The following is a 22055-nucleotide window of genomic DNA, read 5'->3' on the forward strand; positions in this document are numbered from 1 at the left end:
TCGATTAATCGCTATTCCATTCCATTGTGTAGCGCTTATCGATATATAACATGATTAAAATCGACCAGTCCATATCCCTAAAAACCCACACGTACACATTTTACTGTGTATGTGACACAACCGTGTAACCACCAAAAAGGCTACGACTTGATTTGAAGTTCATCTTGAAAACAGTATGGTTGTCTTTATTTTTGACAAATAGCACTTTTACAAGAGCTAGGAAAGATAAGTGCTTTGGATAAGTGATACTAGTTGCTGCGTTATAAAGAGGACAGACAACGTTAGGGCCTTAAATAAAAATGTTACTAAAATATATTTATGACATTCAGTTGGTAAAATAAATCATAATTATACAAGATGAACAAATTTTACAACATACATATAAATGAGACAATACTTTGAGCACGAGCAGTATATTGAGGTCTATTTATTGACAACAATAAGTCCTTGTCAACACTTGCGTAATAGGTATACGCATAATAAACGCATAAACCAATGTCAAGACCAAGATGATACTACGTAATACGCTCTTTATATGTTAGTTAATCAATTTATACAGTATTTTAATGTGTATTAGATAACGCAAATTTGACTTATTAGACGATTTTGGTCAGTAGTTTTAATACGCTAATGTATTGTACCTATTAATTCTTTTCTTCTTCTCTTCTTAAAGAAAAGAGGAAATTCAACTAGGGAACAAATCACATTATATTTTTTGGTTTGGATTTTTTAAGTAGCCAGACATGCTACTGTTTCATTAGTATATGGCATTCAGTTCATAAAAGAGGAGGTTTTTATATTCACCCGCGGAAGATCTTTCTAAAGGCTTAAGTGCTGCCATCTGTTTTTTCTGCGTGATTTCTTTACCTAGTTTGACGGTGAATATAAATGATAAATCTTTGAAATCGAACAGTTCGCATTAATCATACTAGTTGATTAATTACTGGATCTATTTATCATATTAATTACGGTATTAAAAAAAAATTATTGAACAATGGTTCATGTAATGTAGAATTATTAAAAGTCTGTGGCAGTAAATGTAGTACAAGCAGCCACAAGTAGGGCAGATGAGATATTATGAACGTCTTGGTACACGTCTAGTGAACATTTAACATAGCGTCTAGCCCGACGGCGTTAACGAAAGTGGTCAATCTAGTCACAATATTGAATTTGCTGTGAAATCATTATTTCTATAAATTAATCATAAGTAGTGAAAATGTTTGATAAACATTTGTCTGTAATATTAACGATATTCCTGTGTTTTTATGTTAACCAGTGTGAGTCGTTGTTTCACCTTGTTTATCTAATAACTGTTTAAGGTTGTGTGGAGTTGAGGAAAAAGTGCCAAATATAATTAGTCAATAAGGTTGAAATCTAAAATACCCACTATTAATTGATATCAATGCGAACTAAATGCTTCGCGTTGAATTAAGATTTTGTAATAGAGAGTTTTCAGAAAATAGTGTACCCAATTAGCGTGAGTTGATTAAAGTTAATCGCTCGAATCAGTTTTATATCGACAATTAAGCATAAAATCGTTAAGGAAATCACCTTTTAGCCTTTTTTAGGGTTCCGTACCAAAAAGGTACAAAAGGAACCCTTATCATTGTGACTCTGTGCGTCCGTTTGTCCGTCTATCTGTCACATAGATAAATATGTCGAGAACCATGTAATGTAATGAAATTTGAAGACGATCAACAGATTAAAAGTATTATTTTTTATTTTATTTTTAATAACTATGGAAAATGCCCAATATAAAGTGGAGCCAAATGTCAGTCTAATGACTAGGTCAACTGGAGTATTTCTTTTTTTTTTTCATAGTGAAAAAAATCATGTATGGAGTAAAATGTGAAAAATTATCACCCCCCTTATCTCCGAAGTTAACCAAAGAAAAATTATCTAATGTTTACTTAATATTAACATAACTATAAATTTCACAGGAAAAATATAAACCGACCTTTATCTTCATAACTTTTTTTATTAACAAAAAACATTTCCTATTTCATTTTGCAATTAAACTAACTTTACGTCTGTTTATTACACTTGAAATAACATTAAAGGCACCTTTTTCCAAATACAAGAAGAATTTTTGAAATCGGTTCACATGATATAGAATTATCCTCGAAAAACCAACATACTTGCATTACATCGCGCAAATTAGTTAGACAATTTGCCAATAGGTAGCGCTGTACACAATTATACTAGTTACGTCCGATCAAAAGTATTTCTCCTTTTGTGTATATTTTAAGGGATAATATAAAATGGATTGCATATGATACATTCAGCAAGGCTCGGAACCGGTTTGTTCTTCATACAAAAAATACCGGTATTATTACGTTCTTTTTCGTTCTTTGGTTTTGCCTAAATACATGATCCAGTCCTACGTAAAGAGTATAAAATAATTAAAAATATTGGGCTATTTCGGGATTTAAAAATAAACCGGTTCCGAGCCCTGACATTCAGGGTAGTTACGGTATTTAATAGGAGTTAGAGAAAAAACGTTCACATATTGATTTATATTTCCAGGTCTGGAGATTGATAAGTCACGACGATACAATCAAAACTCGGATTTTCTACTTCATGAAGCTACAGGGTCATTACAATATCAAGGGCAGACACAGACAAACTCAGGCAAACGAGATTATGTAGCCCCTTCATATTTATCACAATCATTATCCAGTACTTCACAGCAAACTACTGCTAAAGCTGCAACATCACCAAAAGGAGACTTTGTTAATCCCAATGGAAAGAGAGATTATGTATCGCCATCTACTTTTTCAACACAATCACTCAGTACTTCGCAACAAACCACAGCAAAACCATCAAACACACCCCCCAGAAGAGACTTCGTTAACCCAAAATTCACGACTCCAAAACCTTTAGATAATACTCAAAATCATCAAAAACGACCTGGACAAGTGCAAGACCTAGTAAATTTTTTTGATAGTAAAAGCAATAACGGAGTAACACCAAAGCCACCATCTTACAGCTCCATCTTGCAAGGAACAACTAAACAAAGCTCCACTGCAACAGCCTGGGGAAGTACGATAGTTAATCACCCTGTTACACAACCTACACCGACTCTGCCACATGGACAAACGACCAAAAGTTACAGTTCTATTTTATCAGGGTCTATTACACAAAGTACTGTAAAGCCGTCAACGAAACCTTCATCTTCAACATCAAGAGTGACCTTTCCAACGCCAAGACCGGTGACTCCACAACTGCCAAGTGCAATCGTAAATAACATTAAAAATAACAACCAAGCCAGTAGTTCCAATGTCCCAAGTGATGCCGAACTTCAATCGTTAAGTGAAGAGCTCTTGAGAAAGGATACTAATAATGCGGCAAAGTATGTGACAATTAATTATCAAGAAAAAACAACGTCCCAATCAAAAGAAGATAAGGCGCCTCTGCCGTAAGTATTACTACGAGTATGTACCTAGTTATTCTATTTTTACGTATATAATTTGTATAAATAATTACTGATGTAAATTGTGGCAACCTCTTGATAGATATATGTATAGCGTCTGCGTTTTTATGATGCTAATAGATATCATTTTAACTTAAATTCAGACTATATTAACCTTTTAAAAGAAGTACTCTGTACTCTATGTTACTTCTCTTATCTTTCCATTACGTAATTAATTTGATATATATAGCTTGTCAGTCATATTCGGATCGTTCGGATGATGAATGATTGGTTTACAATTTTTCCGCAGATTACTAACAGTTTCACAAGCAGCCTGGAATATTCCGACAATTCAAAAATTTGTACCTCTTTTAGATAATTACGAAAGGGATACTCGTGTTAATGAATATGTTACTCCACAGGTCAGTAGAAATATAGCTTAAATTAAAAAAAACTGCATTTATATAGTAATATCCGATATAATAATATAATATTTTTCTTTTCACCACCTAATGTATATGCTAATTATATTGTCTCGACTACGAAGAGATCGCTATAACGCGATAAGACCACCTGTTGTTACCTCTATCCAATTATGGATCTTTATTTGATTCTGTACATGTATTGTATTGTACAAGTAGGCGTTCAGTAATCCGGCAGTTTTAGGCATAATAATAGTGAGACCAAACATGTTTCCATTATTGATTAAACTGTTTCCTATATAAAACTTTTATACCCATACAAAACCAAAACTACTGTACTCCGTAAATCTGGCATTGGGGTAATTTTCCAGTGCCCGATTACAGAGTGCCTACTGTATATAAAGTATTTTAATTTGTATAAATACGAATAAATGTCGCCATTATCATCAAATAACGAATTAACTATTTTAAGTACTAAGTAATCGTTGCTCTTGTTCATGTCAACTTTTCATATACATAATATTATACCAAATGATTTCATAAAAAAGTAGTTTAATTTGTACTTTCATTTCAGGAAAGAAACGAAGAAAATGCTTTTATGGACGCTATCATGTCTACTACCGTCATACGTCACATGATGAACTTTTTGAAGGAAAAAGGTGAGTGTTTTTTATAGATCCCATCTAGATTTTTTACGACTTTTATTATGCTACTTTCATTTTAAATATTGACACAACACAATTTTAGCAGAGTTTATAATATGAATTATATTGTTTTTTATAAGTAATGTATAATGTAATAAGTATAGCTTTTAGTAAGTAAACGTAATATCAAAAATGTCAGAAATCATGTTGTTGTTGATGTTGTTGTGTCAAAAATCATGTAATTGATGGTACGGATCTCTTTCCAATTTTAAAGTGAATCTGGGCCATCAGGGTCTTCCATTTTGTTATCATATGAATATGAAGGTTAACAAAATACTCAATTTAATTTTTAAGGATATGTAACACCCGATCCAAGACAGCAGCGCGATTATCTAAAGCAGTTGTGGTTTGGATTATATTCAAGAGGTAAAGGAAAAATTAGCAGTTCAGGATTTGAACATATTTTTGTTTCTGAATTGAGGAGCGGTGAAGTTTTGGGTAAGTTTAATCATATGAAAACGCTTATCAAAAGTTATTAACATAAATATAATTTATTTAAAAAACACGTTTTGTACGTATTTAGGCTTCCATGTGCCTACACTAGGATTCCTTGTATTTCACAAGGTTTCACGCGAAAATGATAATTCTATTGTTTTGATATTTTATTTATCCACTACGTCTCACTCATATAAACAAAAATAGTTCATACGAAGTCGTCACTTAATGGTAGGGAAAAAATGCCAATGGATTTGACAATGATGAACCCAAAAGTGTTCTGATATATAAGCAACAGGAGTCCGAGTTTTATTGGACAACGATCAGTTGGTAAAACTTAATCACTGATTACTTTATTAAATTTTTTTGTACAGGACTGCATAACTGGATTTATTTTGCTAAAGAAGAGGCTGCAAACAGGGTTAATTACTTGGGATACCTTAAATACTTGCCCATTGGTGACGTGAGTATAATAAATAAACTGTTTAAAATATAGGCATTTAATCTAGACATTAGTTAATGGAATGAAGTACATACTTATGTTAGTTTTAGGGTTCTGTACCAAAAAGGTACAAAGGAACCCTTGTGGTGTGGCTGTCCGTCCGTTTGTCTGTCACATTGCTTAATATCTCGAGAACTACTCGTACTTAAGCTTTCGATTTGATTAAATGACCAATATGAAGAGGGGGCAAAAATTCTATTCATAGTGAAAAAAAATGGATTTATGAAGGAAAATGTGAAACAAAATACCATACAATACCAACAAACAATTATGAAACTTTTTAATAACATTAAAATTATTACAAACATTGCTGAAAAAATATAATCACATCTTTATTACTTTATTAACAAAAAGCATTTTCAAATTTCATTTGCTATTTAATACCCTTTTCGAGTGTTAATATTATGATTATTCGTATGAGTTTATTACACTAAAAATAAAAACACTTTTTTTTATTAAAAAATCTAGTATAAGGTGCACATGTTAAAAACTTTTCCCTGAAAAACCATCATATATACAGATCTTGCAAATTAGTTAGACAATTTGCCGATAGATGGCGGTGTACACAATTATGTTTAGTATACTTTTGGTCAAAAGTCTTTCGCATTTATTTAAACTTCTATAGGTAATTTTATCTATCAAAACGCACAAACGCTATACCGTACAACCTTAAATTCACAATGTTACAATACCAAAACCCTCTGAATTTATTCAGTAAGCATAAATCAAAAGATAGCCGTCGTGTAATGAATAAATTAGGTACCAGCAAACATAATAGTGTGGTATTTTATACACTATGAGTACTAAACTAGTAATTTTATATTTACAGAAAGGAGCCATAATGAAACTACACTTTAACCAGAATGGTGCTGACAAACCTGTTGACACTATGTTCGTTGGGACATCACCGGAACTGGAAATAGCACTGTACACAATTTGTTTTGTGACCCGTGCTGATAATGACTGCAAGCTGAAGCTGGCCAATAAAGATGTCCAAATAATATCTCACACGTTCCGCTATCGTAGCAAAAATTTAATTGGTAGTGCATATCCTCAAATATAAGGGCAAATGTTAGATATAGATACATAATACATAATTGTCGCTCAGGGTTTTATATCCCATTAATAAAGCTTAATTAACTTTCAATAATAAAATTATCACAAAAAAACATTAAAGTGGACATTTATTATACTTGGTTTATACAAGTAAAATAAAACTAAACTTAAACGAAGTCACAAAAACAAAACCTAGTCAAACAACCCTTCCAGAAGAAAAGGTATCCATCACGCTCGCCGCTTTACTACGGTGAATCGTGATAGACAGCCTCTACATTAGGATTTAGGAATGTCCCGGAAATATATTGGGGATTATTTTGACTAATAATAATCAAAGTATACTCGAACCATTTTTTATGTAAGATTTTTGTTTAATGTTATATTGTAAATTTGTTTCTTATTAAATATTTTAGTGGCTATTAATGTCATAAAATTTTGTATCATTTCATCCCCGTTGTTTAGGTTAAGAAGTATGAAAATAATATTCATGATAAATATATTCTTTCAAGATAGCAGGGAATTTTCGTTTCCTCTTTTTTTGAAGTCGGTTAAAAAGAACAATTTTCAGTCATTTATAAATGATGTAGGTGCTTCATTTTTTTTTAAATAGATGCGCTGACATGATTATTTTCTGACCTTAATCACGTAATAGACTTATAAGTATATATTAATCTCGGACACATAGTGAAAGAGAGTAATAACAGTAATAACGTCAATAATCTCCGTATTCTTAAATATTATTGTGTAGATTACAACCTCTATATGGACCGCAATTTAACTGAAATATACACCGCTTTTAGACTGCTCAATTTTTCTGGCTTAATTTCAAAAATGGGCCACCGTAATAGCAGTTAGGGCTCTAATAGTGTGTCTAATGTAAATAATAGTGTGGGAGGGTTAGGGAGAAGCGGAGTGGTACAAGAGGAAGTGGGTGTGAGAAATCGTGAAGTACAGACGTTGTTATAAATTCGTTACATCCACTTTGAATAAAAAAAATATATAGCCTATAGTTCTTTTTTTAGCATTAGAAAGAAGGTAAGTGATCTTAACGTGCATTTTTAGGGTTCCGTACCCAAAGGGTCAAACGGGACCCTAATACTGAGACTCCGCTGTCCGTCCGTCCGTCCATCCGTCTGTCTGTCACCAGGCTGTATCTCATGAACTGTGATAGTTGGCCAGTTGAAATTTCTACAGACTATGTATTTCTGTTGCCGCTATTAACAACAAATACTAAAAACATAATAAAATAAATATTTCTTTCCAATCTCGAGGTTTTCATCCAATCACCGAAGTTAAGCAACGTTGGGCGGGCCAGTACTTGGATGGGTGGCCGTTTTTATACTCGTAGATAATGGTACGGAACCATTCCTGTGCGAGTCCGAGTCGCACTTGGCCGATTTTTTATTATAAAAAAAAGTCAAGGCAAACATGTAACAATTATAAATCATACGAATATTTACATTATTTTGCTTTCGTAAGTAATATAAATACAAACTATTTATTTAAAGCGTTTTTCAATCATTTTCAATAAAAAGACACGTCAACATTCGTCATATTTGTCAGTAAAAAAGTCAACACTTTTTTCTTATGTACCTACGTGTAGATGTCGCATACGAAATTACGCATTTTTAATTTCGCGCCTTTTAAAACTGAAATTTGGTTAGCCTGTTATAGCTTTGTAGCCGTGTAGATGACCTTTTGTACCTGACGCGGCCAATGATGATCCCTATGACAGATCATTTTTGTATGGAGTAACTATCAATGTCAAATGTTTTTGGACTTTTTTTACTATCCAAAAGCGAAATCGTGGATCTGTCATAGGGATCATCATTCGCCGCGTCAAGTATAAGTAGATTTTAACTTTCAAGTAAAAAGAAATAGCTTTAACGTACAGTCAAAACTAAAAAGAAACGAATCGGGTAGGAATTTGGGACTTTTTACTTTCCATGTGGTATCCCTAACCTAAGCTGTCAATGTCAAACTTTCGTGTTATCTCTATATGTTATTGTTAAAACAAACGTTAGGCGCGGGAATCTTGTTTAATTTACTGTTATTATTCGAAAATAAAATGCGTCGTAATTGGAGAGGCCGATACAGAAATAATTCCTACCATCCTCGCAACCAGGGCAATTCAAATAAAGCTGATAATCGAAGTTTGAACAATTCTTGTAACACAACTCGGCCAAGCACTTCGGCCGTGTCTAGAGCACCGGCAAATCAGTTACCGATTATTGTACCTATATATGCTGGAAATAATATATGGAGTCTATACTTCCCTTCACAAGGCAAGTTTTATCAATTAAATACTGTGGCTACTAAGATTCCTTCTTTTTACAAGAGATCTTGAATTTGTAGTTTTTAAGTGTTTTTTATTTAACATTCTGTTTGTTTTTAGATCAACCTGACCCCGAAATCAATGAACACAGCAAATGCTTCAAAGTGTTCATAGAAGAGAATAGGAATATGTTTGATTTGGAGAAAATTGACCAAACTCGGAGCATTCCTTTAGATATCCAAAGTTTATTGAATGATAAACAATTCATCAGTGGGTGGTCAACATTTAATTCCGATCTATCTGAGAAGCCTGATGTTACTTTGCCTCTATTGGAATACTGTCTACATGAGGTATATAATTTCACATTTTTGAATCTAACCTTTACTTTTAGAAGAGTGAAAATCTGGCGCCTGTTTCACAGATTTGACAATTGACACTGAGACTTTCCTGTACAGTCGCCATTAGATACATTGGAGTGGCTAAGGCGCTCACAAATATCTGAACACACCTCTATTGTCAAGGCATTAGAGTGTGTGTTCAGATATTTGTGAACACTAGTTGCTGGTGGCGACTGTACATTTTTAGCATGAACAACAATTTATAGCATCAATTTTTACTTATTGGATCAGCTATGTATGGTGAAATGGGCAATTAGGCAACAATCGTCAATATGGGGAAACAGGGGCCTGATTACATTATTGGCTTGAAGCAGCAACAGAGGATGCTACTGGGATAAATGCTAAAACAGAGAGTGGAAGAGTACAGACCTGATTACAAGTTTTATTTATTCTAGTAGATGGAACTCCCTAGGTTATATTTAATCAATTTGCATGAAAGCATTGAGTTACAATTACTATGTAGAAATAATAGTTCAATGCACTTCAGTTTAATTTTTATTTATTTGCTAATTAAAGAAGATGATTATTTTTATTTTTGCTTTTTTTTAAATTTAACTTTCAGGCACTCAAGTGTGAAACAAAGATAAAAGTAAGAATTCTAAACCACCACCCTGTTGTACCTATTGCCAATTTGAAGGTCAACTATTTTGGTAAATATAACACTCATTTAAATAAAACTTAGACATAAAGACTTTATTAAAATACTTAAATAGTGTATTCTTAAACTGAATTCTAAAGAGCCTTGAGGCTATATTTTTGGAGTTTTGCTAAAGAATTAGTGTAAAAGACAATATGTGTTGAAGTCTAGTCAAAGGTCCCATTTTGTTGCTTACCATAAGGACGAGATTTGCTTGTATCTTTATATGAATAACCTGTCAAAGCATCCTGATGGCAAGCAACTAAGTGGGACTTTTTGCTTGGAAAGAACACATATTAAGACTTCACACCACAAAAAAATATCACACATAGTTTAGTACATTAATTCCAAACTATGTTTATTATAATAAAAATATCAAAAACTTCCAGCTCTAAAGAAAAAAATCTTAGTAAAACATCTAAGGGCTCAGAGATTTACATTTAGCAGATACTCATATCAGACCATTGTGTTCATTTGTGTGGATCAAATAGTTTTTGAAGATGCTATTATTGTTTTAAGGCAAGTTGGTCACCATCAAAGGCACAGTCATAAGGGTTGGCAGCGTTGGGTTGACATGTACTAGCATGGCATTTGAATGCTCCAGTTGTCATGCTGTGCAAGCGGTAGTCCAGCCACAGGGAGTATTCACAGGTGAGACATATAAATAGCACTTTCTCCAAAATAAGTGCTTTAAACATCCATTTACCTTGGAAACTAATTCAGTCTTCATTTATTTCTGCTATCTAAAAGTTTAAAAGGGAAGGGATTAATCAATCAGTCTTTGGGTAATATGGCTAATCAATCAATTTGTGGGATCCAGATGTCTGAGGTTTTCAATCAATTTTAGCCAATATGTACCGTAACAAGCATGTCCTAGAGTAGAGGCCTCCTAAAAGACCTGATCAGGGACCTCCAACCAGATTCAAAACATTGCAGACCCACTCTGGAGGAGAGAAGCACCAAATCAACGGAGCAGCATCAGCTTCCTGTCTAAAACGAAATAATAAATAAATTGGGCTGTTTGGAGAAAAAGGTGTACCTATACCTAACTGAGGGCTCATACTTAGGTACTGAAGAAGTAGGAGCATAATACATTAATACTTACTTATGTTTATTGTGCAATAAAGTAAAATAAATTAATAAAATTCAATAGTAAAATTATGACCTCTCTGACCCTAGCCAGAAACGGTTAGATGTATAGAACAACAAAACAATAATCGAAAGTTTTAGCAATGAGACCACCTGTTGCCTTTAGCTAGTTTTATTTTTTTTCTCTTTTGTTCTCCCCTAAAATCTCTTGTAAATTTAAAGATCCTGTACTGTAACACGTTGGACGATACAAATACCAATAGGCAATTAACAACTTGTGTCGATATAAAACACTCCCTCCAATCGTATTTTAACTTATCGCAGATTTCCTACTGTTCGCACTTGTATCATAATATACTAATGTTAATGCCACTATTGTAAAATAGATAATATTATAATTATGAATTTCAGCGCCCAGCTTTTGCCAGAGTTGTAGAAGGGGTACAAAATTTGAACCACTGCAGTCATCACCTTTCACCATCACTACGGATTGCCAGGTGGCAAAAATTCAGGAATTACAATCACAGGTAATCTTTTAATCTCCAATGTAATTAATGATGTAACTTTTGTCTTAAAATTTGAATTCAGTGATAAAGTGCAGTAGGTATGGATCTAACGCCAACGGCACGGTTCCGTTCCCTAAGACGATCGGTAGCAGGTATGCATTTTGCAGTTTTTACCGGATGTGGCCTGTAACATGAGCAAAAACTTAAACTGTAGATTGTACTTCTCAGACTGACCAACATTTGTACAGCGACTTTAAAAAATTATGAAGATTTTAGACTTACTATTTTTCATACAAATTAAATATTATCTTCAATGTACGCTGTCATCTGTGTAATTGACGTTGCTTGTCACGCTTTAAACATAACAAAATTCGCAATACGTTGCGTCTTACAATAAACTTTAAAGTATGCAAAAAATCAAAATACAAGTTATTTTTAAAAGTTGCTGAACAAATGTTGGTCAGTTTGAGGACTACAGCCTGCGGTTTAATTTTTTGCTCGTGTTACAGGCCACACCCGTAGGGCAATATTTTTGAGTAAATTGCGTGGACCCATATTTTTACACTTGACCAGTCAAGTTTAAAAATACGAATGCACAAAAGTTGCTCATAACTATGTCCCATAGCTCTTATGTCAGCGCATTACGAGATGTGGAACATATTTTTGAGTAAGTTGCGTGGACCCATATTTTTACACTAGACAGTACAAAATATAAAAAAAAATCTTTATATTTTCTAGATTGCCTCCGGAACTATACCAAGAAGTGTGGAGATAGAACTGAAAGGAGACCTTGTTGGTACTGCATGTCCTGGCGACGTGCTTTCAGTAACTGGGATAGTGCAAGTATATATTCTAATTCTTATTAATGAATGTGCCATAGTTTAAGGTGGTTCGACTAGGTTACCCAAAGCTTAAACCTCACTAGATGGCGCCACAATTGCAAATTTTGAGTTTTAATTTTTTTGTGGAGTAGTCTTGGTATTTCTATTCTGTAAATTATGTTTAGCGCACTCTTTAAATAAATATTGAACTATTACAACAAACATTGAACACTTCATTGTACAAAAACTACCCCTTAATGTCGACAGAATGTTTCTTGACTCTATTTCTAAGTATCACTCACACATTCAAACAGTCTTACTGGGATCCTTGTAGTAGACAATTTGGCACAGCGTGAGTATGCTTCAATAGCGTTGCGGTATGTACGTGGAAATACATGCAAGAGGATGTGGGTTCGAGACTCATTAAATTTTTTTTTGTTATCAGTATTATCAAGTACCTATTATTAATACATTATTTTATGAGAAATATGAGCGTTTTCCATAAAAATATTAAAAATCTGATTCTCACACATCATGATATTTTTGGGTTCTTCCAACTCAGAATCACTAGCATAATCAATCCTCGTGCTAAAAAAACCCGAAAATTTGTATTGAAATTTTAGTTTTACATTGAAATTTCTTTCACACTAAAATGGTATGGATATTTTAGGATATCTTTTTTTAATGCTAGGGTGGAGAAGATTCTAAGTAGAATGAACCTAAGAAAGTCCAAATTTGTAAGTCAGATTTTCCGGTATTTTTTTTCAAAAAAAAAACGCTGTTTTGTTCTAAAATTAAAGCAATCCCTTACTGCCCAGCCTTTAAAAAAGTAGGTAATATTTTACAGTAGAATTAAAACATTTTTTTTACGATACATTTAATTAAATTACAGTGAGTTACAAAATTGCATGGCCTTCTATTTATAACCATTATAAAAAAAATGAGATATTTACCATGTTTGTTTATATTATTGATTTCCCGATATTTTGACACAACTAGAAGTTTCACACAATGCCTAGAGATAGAAAATTATTTATTTATTTTATTTATTGTCAATTTCATTCAACGGATCACATCATATCCAATTTATGTGTTTATGTATTTCATTGTTTTCTACCTAGTTGGTTATTAAATTCTGTTACTGCAATAATCTTTATCTACATAAAATATACCAACGAAAGTTTAATAAAGTATATATTAAAATGAAGTACACAAAATCAGGAATTACATATGACAATATCATTCAAAATCGCCTCCTCTGGCTTTGACACAGGCCCTCAAACGACGAGGCCAGTCATCAATAGCGGCACGCACGATTGTCATGTCTAATTCCGTCACTGTCTTAACTATGGCCCGCTTGAGGGAGTTAAGATTTGTGTGGGGTGTAGCACAGGCTTTCTCCTCAATAACCTGCTATATGGCATAATCCAGGGGGTTAAGGTCCGGGCTGGAGGACGGCCAGTCTTCGTGGGCAATAAAGTCAATTTTGTTCCTTCGAAACCAGGCTTGAGTTGTTTTTGCCTTATGTGCAGGAGCTGAGTCCTGTTCAAAGATCCATGGCTGGTTTTGAAATAGGGTGTGGCTTAAGGGCTTCACTATTGGTTCGAGAACGGTTTCCAGTTTCCGGTTTTCACACCTTTTTCACAGAAATGAATCTGTGGTACATAAAAGGTGACAGCCCTGAGTATGACACACCCAAAATCATGTTTGGCGGGTGCCCACATTTGTGCAACGCAATAGGGTTTTTTCCATCTACAAATCTTAGAGCATAATTGTATCCCAAAAAATTCTTTTGGAATATAAGAACATGTTAAACTACTTTTAGGGGACCTGTAATGACCATATTTTTGTAAATATTGAATTTAAAATATCTTTTGGCACACGTCACGTGACCAAACCCGAAACGTCATTGAAGATTCTGATGACGTCACAACTCTCGGATTGACACTGTTGACAGTTAGGCGATTAACAACAAATGACAAATATCAGTTGACAGTTCGTATCTTCTACGTGTGTATGTAGTTATGTGTCAAACCATAAACTGTGACGTCACACAATTTTCAAAGAGCGTTTTGGGCGCGAAAGCATCTGTCAAAATATATTTTGTTAATTTAACATATTTAAAGCCGTTTTTAGTATAAAAGCTGAATTTTAAGGCAACTTTTAGTTAATATAGAAAGTAATACAAGCGTTTCAAAAATTTGGAATACGACTCTCTTTTAGGCCCCAATTCATTATAGATACGATGAGATAAGCGTTATTTGTGGTATATAATTATAGCTCACAAATCCACCACATTATGTATTTTTTATTTTTTCGGTAGCATTTGTTTTAACGGAAATAAAGAGGTTGCAAATCGAGTAACAGAACTTCAGAACAGATATCATTTGATATTTACCAGTCGCTTTTCGGTGAAGGAAAACATCGTGACGAAACTGGACTAATCCCAACAAGGCTTAGTTTTACCCTCTGGGTTGGAAGGTCAGATGGCAGTGGCTTTCGTAAAAACTAGTGCCTACGCCAAATCTTGGGATTAGTTGTCAAAGCGGACCCCAAGCTCCATTGAGCCGTGGCAATATGCTGGGACAACGCTAGGAAGAAAGAAAGAAATCGAGTAACAGAACTTAGTAACCAACTAGGTATAATAGTTATGATGTAAATGTCCATATCATGTTGGAGTCATATATGTATTAGCCAACTAATTATTCAAGATCAATACACTTAGCTCCCTTAGGTATTCGCCTAAGTACAATCTCGGGCAAAATTGAGTTTTATAAAAGTGAACTAGTTTCTAGGTCATATTTTCTATGAATTGGTCATTTTTGTAGACTCCAATTACAGTTACACTTTTCCTGGTTTTTCGCGGACCAGAATATCGATGATTTTTGTAACTTGATTTAGACGTTGCTATCATTTTCAATCCAAAAACACATAAAATCACAATTCAGAACATGCGGCAGCGTTGTTTTCTATCAAGTACCTCAAGCACTAGGGCGGCTACCAGGAAAATCGAAATTCGTCAATTTCGGGCATTTTTCTCTGTCACTCTAATTACGTCTTAGTGAGAGTAAAAGAGAAAGATCCCCGCAATTTGCGGATTTAGGTTTTCGCGGTAGGCCCCCAGGTCCTGTCAAGTTTCAGCAGTGTTGCCAGGTGAGCGGAAGAGAATTATCGTACTTGAGTGTCAATATTATTGTACCGTTGTGTACTTGCGTTCACATCGTGTAAATTCATAAGTATAATAACTACGTGACATATTTTTCTTGCAAATATTTACAGTACCTACATACACACAGTACAAATATATGTAACATGCATAAGTATATTATTTAAACATATAAGTACATTGACTAGTGCTGCACTGGTCGTTTATTAGTGTAGGTTTTAAGGTTCTGACGGAAGATCAGCGCTGTGGTCTCCGCAGCATTTATGCTGAGTCAGCGCCTATTCTTTACCACAACACATGACCCTCTACTAATATCTCTATTAATCTAAATTAATCATTTGATTGTTGACGTAATTATTGATATTAGTGTCAAACTGTATGTTACTTTTTCTTTGTCTCTTGTCAATTTTCTTTCTCTCTTGTTATTTGTTGTGTCACAAAGCATGTAAGTTGTGGTTGAATAAAGATTTTATCTATCTATCTATCTATCTATCTACCGTTGAAAAAAATATCGTACGCCAATCAAAAAGGCAGCCCCTAAAAATGTCTTGCAAAATAAGCTTAAACTTCCAATAAATAATAAAAAAAAGACAATTTTCGTCTAAATTGCGCAAAAAATCTGTTTATGTTTGTGTATTTTTGGGATAGACTCAAACGGTATACAGGAAATTGTGACATTTTAAACTTTAAACTTACACCAAGGAGCCGAACACCCAAAAGATACTAATTTTAGCCTATTTCTGAGAGAAAGTGTCATATTTTGCTTCAAATTACTAGACTTTTAAGGTGGCATCATCCAAGGGCTGAAATTATAGTACTTTAGTGTACGATAATGCTCTTTGGAACATTACGTCATACCGGGGCCCAAATTATCGTACATGTACGACAATTATCGTACGCCTGGTCACACTGAGTGTCAGTGTCGACAGAGTCAGCTAAAAACGCGTCAAACATCGCAACGTCGCGCCGATGCATGGAGTGGCAACGCCGCAATGTATTTGTACACGACATTTGTCACACACACATGAGTAAAATTTATAAAAATATAACGTTGATTATTGCATGATTTCTGTATGAAACAAAGTTTTTCTATTAATTTAGCGCAAATGAATATTCGAAAGTAGATAGATGCGCAACTATTTATGTAATAATATTGTGTAATTAATTAATTAATAGCGATTGTTTTTTGTATGAAAATCGAACCACCTTAAGATAATTGAATTAGTCACTTCGCAATGGACTCTGAAAGAACCAAAACCATTCAAAGGTCAAAGGGCAATGGAACGAACCAAGTTCGAAGTTTTTTCTGCAAAATCATATTATAAATAGAGAGACCCACAAGTGAACCAAGTTTGTTGACGTACTCGGTGAAGTTAATGGACACATGGCTGCTGGGGCAAAAATCTTAACAAGTTAGTAAATTAATAAATATAATAAATAAGTAACTTAGTAAATTAATTTTGTATTAATCACAGTGGCGTAGCATAGGTCACTCGCACCCGGTGCGGATCCCAAATTTGCCGCCCTCTTATTTTTGTCATCCATTATAAAAAATTTGGGCATGGTGTAAAAAGAGTACTTTTATTAGTTTTATTGAATAATTTATTGAATTGAAAAGTGAAATTAACATTTTTTGACATAGAATAGAAGGTAGAATATCACTTAGAAACATTACAGAGAAAACTTAATAGAATAATCTGAATAATGGAGAAATCGCCTACTTCACGAACGCTATTTTACGCACGAGTATCATTCTAATGCAGCAATTCGCTAATTCGCAAGCTTGTTTTTATATCTTGCTTTTTACTCAAAGTCATGTGAAACGACGGTCTATCATTGCCGTATTACGGTGAAGTACAAAGAATGCGTAAGGAGACATTTATTTAAAATAACATTGAAACGAAATAAGTTTCCTAAATAATAGTTATTGAGAAACCTTGTGCTTGCATCACCCATGCATAGAACCTGCATAGGTACCCGGATTTGGTAACAAAAAAAATGACGAAAAAAACACTGGAAGACATTAACTTTTTTTTTATATAAAAAAAAAAACAATTAAATTAAAAATTTTTTTTTTTTTAACTGACACCTCCGCAGCGCCGCCCCCGGCAAAGTGCCGCCCGGTGCGGACCGCACCCTCCGCCCCCCCCATGCTACGCCACTGATTAATCAAATGAAAAGAAAATCTTTATTTCAGGCCATTAATGGCCCATAAATAAATACCTTTATCTACACACATATCATAAACCCCCTATGATGCCTTCAAAATCCGTAAATAATGGCCAATATTACGGTAAACTGTTTTGTTACAAGAAATTTCTTATCTGTGATGATGTTGTAATTGCTTCATAACTACATCAAAATCGATTTGCCCTCTATTCTAATATCAATCGAGATGCCTTTTTGTTCGAAATGAAATGTCAATCGCATACAATTTTGACATATCTCGCATGTTAGTTTGTATCGAATGATACGGGAATAGGCCCCCGACCCTAGTTCTAAAACTACGAATGCGTGACGTGCGTGAAAAAAGTTTTCATTTACCGCCATTTCACGTACAGTTTATCTTTTAATTCGTTTTAAGTAAAAAATTAATATGTTTTGTTGTTTTTAAAGTATCTATAGCAAAAGGTGCGTGTAAAATGAGCGATAAAAATATTTCGGTGACGCCACCACATATCCGAGAGTTCCGCCAAGATAGCAACGATGCCCCAACGTTGGCTGTAATTTGGGTTAGTGGTAGAAAGTTCATAATAATTATGTGTGTAGATAAAATAATGTATGTAACTGTACATAATTAGGCATTAAAACACTCGTGTGATCCTATTAAGAAACTCACTTCGTTCGTTTCTTAAACCCACACCCGTGTATTTTAATGCCTTTTATTATGTAGCAGTCACATAAACTACTATAAAACTGGCATCATATTATAAAACATACATCTTAATACTAAAAACACATTATGAATGCGGTGAGTTACGCAACCCCGCAGTGTCAGGGAGCTGGCCGCGGAACCGCCAGAGCTTGACATCCTTCGGCCAAAACTTCCTGGGTGAGGGTCGGTAGACGTTAGAGTAATTAAAAGTGGAAAAACTAATTTTTTTCTAAGCTATATGGCATCGTTTACAGACGTTTCTGTTTAATACCAAATTACTTTAGTTTGGGGCGTTACTGGTGAATTTCCAATTTGACTTGGAACTCCGGTAGCCGTTTAAGAAGTGTATTACTCTTACGGTAGATGTCGCTAGGTGCCTCCCTGAGGCGCATATAGTGGAAATATTCCCATGTCCTCTGGTGAAGTCTCGGTAGCTCAGTTGGCAGACCGATGGGCTATGGATCCAGAGTCGCCAGTTCAATCCACGCCCGAGACTGAATTTTTCCACTTTTAATTTAGTTGATGTCGTACCGGACGAAACATTGCAAAGGCTCCAACATGGTGGGCCCCATCTAATTAAGCTTGTTAGATCTCGTTGGAAGCGAACAGCACACGCGTGGATTTTGTGGATATATTCTTCAGGACCTTTGTTGAATAGTGGGTGCCTCGTATTATGATGGGACTGGATAGATAAAGGATTAATAATGTACCTTATTAAGTTAAGGAGTAAGGTGCAAAGTGTGAATATATTTTTAACTGTATCTAGGTATACTGCAACTACAAGATCATATAAATTCTTTCTTTCTTTCTTTACAGGTTCGAGGTGAAAGTAAAGGCGGTGAAGACAAGAGAGCTGCTCGGCTCCTGCAACTTTATATAGAAGCAGTATCCATACACAGCCAAAGGAATCTTAGCAATCCGACACTCTCTTTTACTTTAAAAGACTATTATGCTATTCAGGTAACTCTAATTGTTCTTCTCTTATTCTACCTTACCATGCAAATTTTCATTCAATTAAAAAAAATCTTTGCATATAGCGATATTATTTCCATGGCTCAGTTGGCTATCGAAGCTATATGAACGTTTCTAAATATATTTGAAACATATGTAGAATTACCTATTGTTAATTTTTTTGCCGCCATTGACTTGATATAAACTCAGTACATTTCGTGCCCTTCGCCACGACTTCATACCAAGTCGTGGTTTATATAGTCAGGTTTGTATACGTGCAATTTTTAACGCGGCGTTTTATTTCAATGACGTGGTTGCGAAAATGTTAAACGTATTCTCGCGCTATGAATTCGAAATCCATACAGGTTTCCGATGGCTGTTACGGCTGTTATCTGTGGTACTGGAAGATCAGAATTCTAGCCATATCACAATAATTCTACCTAATCCATTTATTTTCGCATAGTGCTATCTGATCTTTTTTGTTCAGATAAGATTTGAAACTTTTTGGGATCAGAATAACTTATACGTGTGGACCGATTAATTTACGCTAAAAGATCGCGAGCTGCCAAAAGACATATTACTTATAAATAAGTATTGTTATGTACTTGAACATCCTTAAACAACGACTTGATAAGTTCATCCTCGTTTTTTGAAGTTGGTTTAAAAGCACTTATAGCGGTCCCTGCTGCTTAACTGTTTTGTTTAGTTTGATCTGAATTACCTGTTCATCATTTTGTCCATGTTCCAGGAAATTCACGCATCAGAAGACGTATTCCGTCTCCTAGTCCACTCGCTATGCCCAGCCATATTCGGGCACGAGGCGGTGAAGGCGGGGCTGGTCCTCGGGCTCTTGGGCGGCACGGAGCTGGAGGACGGGCCGCGGGCCAACCCGCACGTGCTGGTGGTCGGCGACCCTGGCCTAGGGAAGTCGCAGTTGCTGCAAGCGGCTGCGCACGCCGCTCCGAGAGGTCAAATTATACTTATGGTGTTTGTTATAAGATTCTTTTCTGTCTATTAGATTACACAGTGTGACCCGGCTTGGCGAAATCCCAGAAGAAGAGCAGAAACGTGAAATTTAAATAATCTTGTTGTCTTTATTTCAATTCTAGTTGGCTACAGCAACATCTACCGCAAAAAGTGTATTGATTTTTTTTTAAATGGTTTTTCATGAGTTCGCCTTTCGTCTCTCCTCGACGTAGCACTTCTGCATTGGTCACTTAGTGTGTCCAGCTAATTTCCAACATGCATTTATATGTCCACTTTATAAATGCTTCTATAAGTCAAAGTAAGAGTCAAATATTTTATTGCATTGTTCATTTAAGTGCTTGAAGAACGGAATCGTTTTAATTGCACCTTCAAATTCATTGAATTGAGTTATAATATTATTCTTATATTGTTTTACTCAGGTGTGTACGTGTGCGGCGCTTCAACCTCTGCGGGCGGTTTGACCGTAGCCTTAGGACGGGAAGCAGGAGGCGACTTCGCTTTGGAAGCTGGCGCCTTGGTGCTAGCGGATAAAGGTGTTTGCTGTGTTGATGAACTAGATAAGGTATGTTCTGAATAAAGTTTTACTCAGATGTTTACTTGTCAGGTGCTTCGGCTTCCGCGGGCGGTTTGACCGTGGCCTTAGGACGGAGAATCGGGAGGCGTATTTGTCTTAGAAACCGGGGCTAACGGATAAAGGAATTTGCTGTGTTGGTGAATAGGATAAGTTGTGTGTTATTGTTATAATAATGAGCGCAATGAGAAGCGACAATAATTGTCTTACCTTCTTCATCTTCTTTCTTTTAAACTCGAGCTTGGTTGTCTAAAAATGTAAATAATTATAAATGTATACATCAATGTACCTACAATACGTGCCTATGTACGTAGTGCACGAAGGTCGAAAGTAAATTACGTTAAAGGGTTAAAGAAAAGCCCAGTAGGCAGTAAAATTTGCTTATAACATTTTTTTTTTTTGTAAAAATATTATTTTGAACAGTCATCTCCGAAAAACTGCATTTAATGACAGATGACGGCACACCACAGCAGTCTTTTGGAGGCTATGGAGCAAAGGCGCGTCAGCGTCGCCAAGGGCGGCGTCGTGTGCAGCCTGGCCGCGCGCGCCACCGTGCTCGCCGCCGCCAACCCCACCGGCGGCAGCTACAACAAGTACGTTGCTTGCAACCATATGGTTTTATATACAAAACCGGACTGAAGACCCGCTATTAGCTTGGCGAAGGCTGACCTGCAGGACGGCAGTTGAGTGTTGTAAAGGGGACAGAGGTCCGCAGACATGACAGTGGTACGACGACCTGCGAAAACTTAAGGCTAATTTCCGTAACGGCCTATCGAAATAGAAACGGCAGGTCGAAGGCACGGGGGTGAGGTTCAAGGTTTCCCTGCGAAGGCCGAATGTCAAGTAGAAGTGAGATTAAAGTATGTATGTTAAAAACAGCGGCGCGAAAGCCCAATGATGAACATTATAGCCCTATACGAAGGCCGAAGTCCTCCCCTTTTCGCTTGTGCACTTCCGTGCGGCTTTAGGAGGGCCGATATCGGGTTGAGCCGCACAAGACGTTTTACGTACATCCACTGCAACCCTTATACAGCGTGTATTTTTGATACGACCGCATAACCAAAGGGTAGTTTAGGCTTTTTTTTCATAGGTTTTATAAAAGACAGACGACTTTTATTTTTCCATATAAAATAATTCAGCAAGAAATGTATCACTACTTTGCCAATTGGCTTTAACTCAAAACGTCGCATTGAATGACGCGACGTCCCAACTGACTATGACGTATAAAATTTTCAAAAATTACTTATA

General features: G+C 35.3%; 3 protein-coding genes across 3 annotated transcripts in view; 2 read left to right on the forward strand and 1 right to left on the reverse strand.

Moving 5' to 3' along the window:
* Nucleotides 1-22055, reverse strand: part of LOC133519077 (dynein axonemal heavy chain 8) — an 86843-nt gene that overhangs the window by 63595 nt on the left and 1193 nt on the right. The gene's annotated exons all lie outside the window — the stretch shown is intronic.
* On the forward strand, nt 1078-6964 carry LOC133519075 (endoribonuclease CG2145-like). Its single transcript, XM_061852968.1, has 7 exons — nt 1078-1277; nt 2527-3418; nt 3723-3834; nt 4409-4493; nt 4833-4976; nt 5348-5436; nt 6305-6964. Exons 1-7 carry the CDS (start codon nt 1217-1219, stop codon nt 6536-6538), a joined length of 1617 nt encoding a protein of 538 aa, XP_061708952.1. The 5' UTR covers nt 1078-1216; the 3' UTR covers nt 6539-6964.
* LOC133519082 (DNA helicase MCM8-like) lies at nt 8326-21222 on the forward strand. The gene is made up of 9 exons (XM_061852982.1): nt 8326-8816; nt 8927-9156; nt 9767-9854; nt 10361-10492; nt 11342-11457; nt 12175-12279; nt 19115-19258; nt 19998-20217; nt 20656-21222. Exons 1-9 carry the CDS (start codon nt 8531-8533, stop codon nt 20811-20813), a joined length of 1479 nt encoding a protein of 492 aa, XP_061708966.1. The 5' UTR covers nt 8326-8530; the 3' UTR covers nt 20814-21222.

Source organism: Cydia pomonella, chromosome 6, assembly GCF_033807575.1.
Source record: "Cydia pomonella isolate Wapato2018A chromosome 6, ilCydPomo1, whole genome shotgun sequence".
In the NCBI taxonomy this organism is placed as follows: Eukaryota; Metazoa; Arthropoda; class Insecta; order Lepidoptera; family Tortricidae; genus Cydia; species Cydia pomonella.

Excerpts from the sequence above, each read along its gene's own strand:
- LOC133519075 (XM_061852968.1), top strand. The coding sequence starts at position 1,217 with ATGTTTGATAAACATTTGTCTGTAATATTAACGATATTCCTGTGTTTT. Across the intron at positions 4,494-4,832 it reads GAACTTTTTGAAGGAAAAAG|GATATGTAACACCCGATCCA; the intron begins GTGAGTGTTTTT and ends TTAATTTTTAAG. Across the intron at positions 4,977-5,347 it reads GAGGAGCGGTGAAGTTTTGG|GACTGCATAACTGGATTTAT; the intron begins GTAAGTTTAATC and ends TTTTTTGTACAG.
- LOC133519082 (XM_061852982.1), top strand. The coding sequence starts at position 8,531 with ATGTTATTGTTAAAACAAACGTTAGGCGCGGGAATCTTGTTTAATTTA. Across the intron at positions 9,157-9,766 it reads TGGAATACTGTCTACATGAG|GCACTCAAGTGTGAAACAAA; the intron begins GTATATAATTTC and ends TTTAACTTTCAG. Across the intron at positions 9,855-10,360 it reads TTTGAAGGTCAACTATTTTG|GCAAGTTGGTCACCATCAAA; the intron begins GTAAATATAACA and ends TATTGTTTTAAG.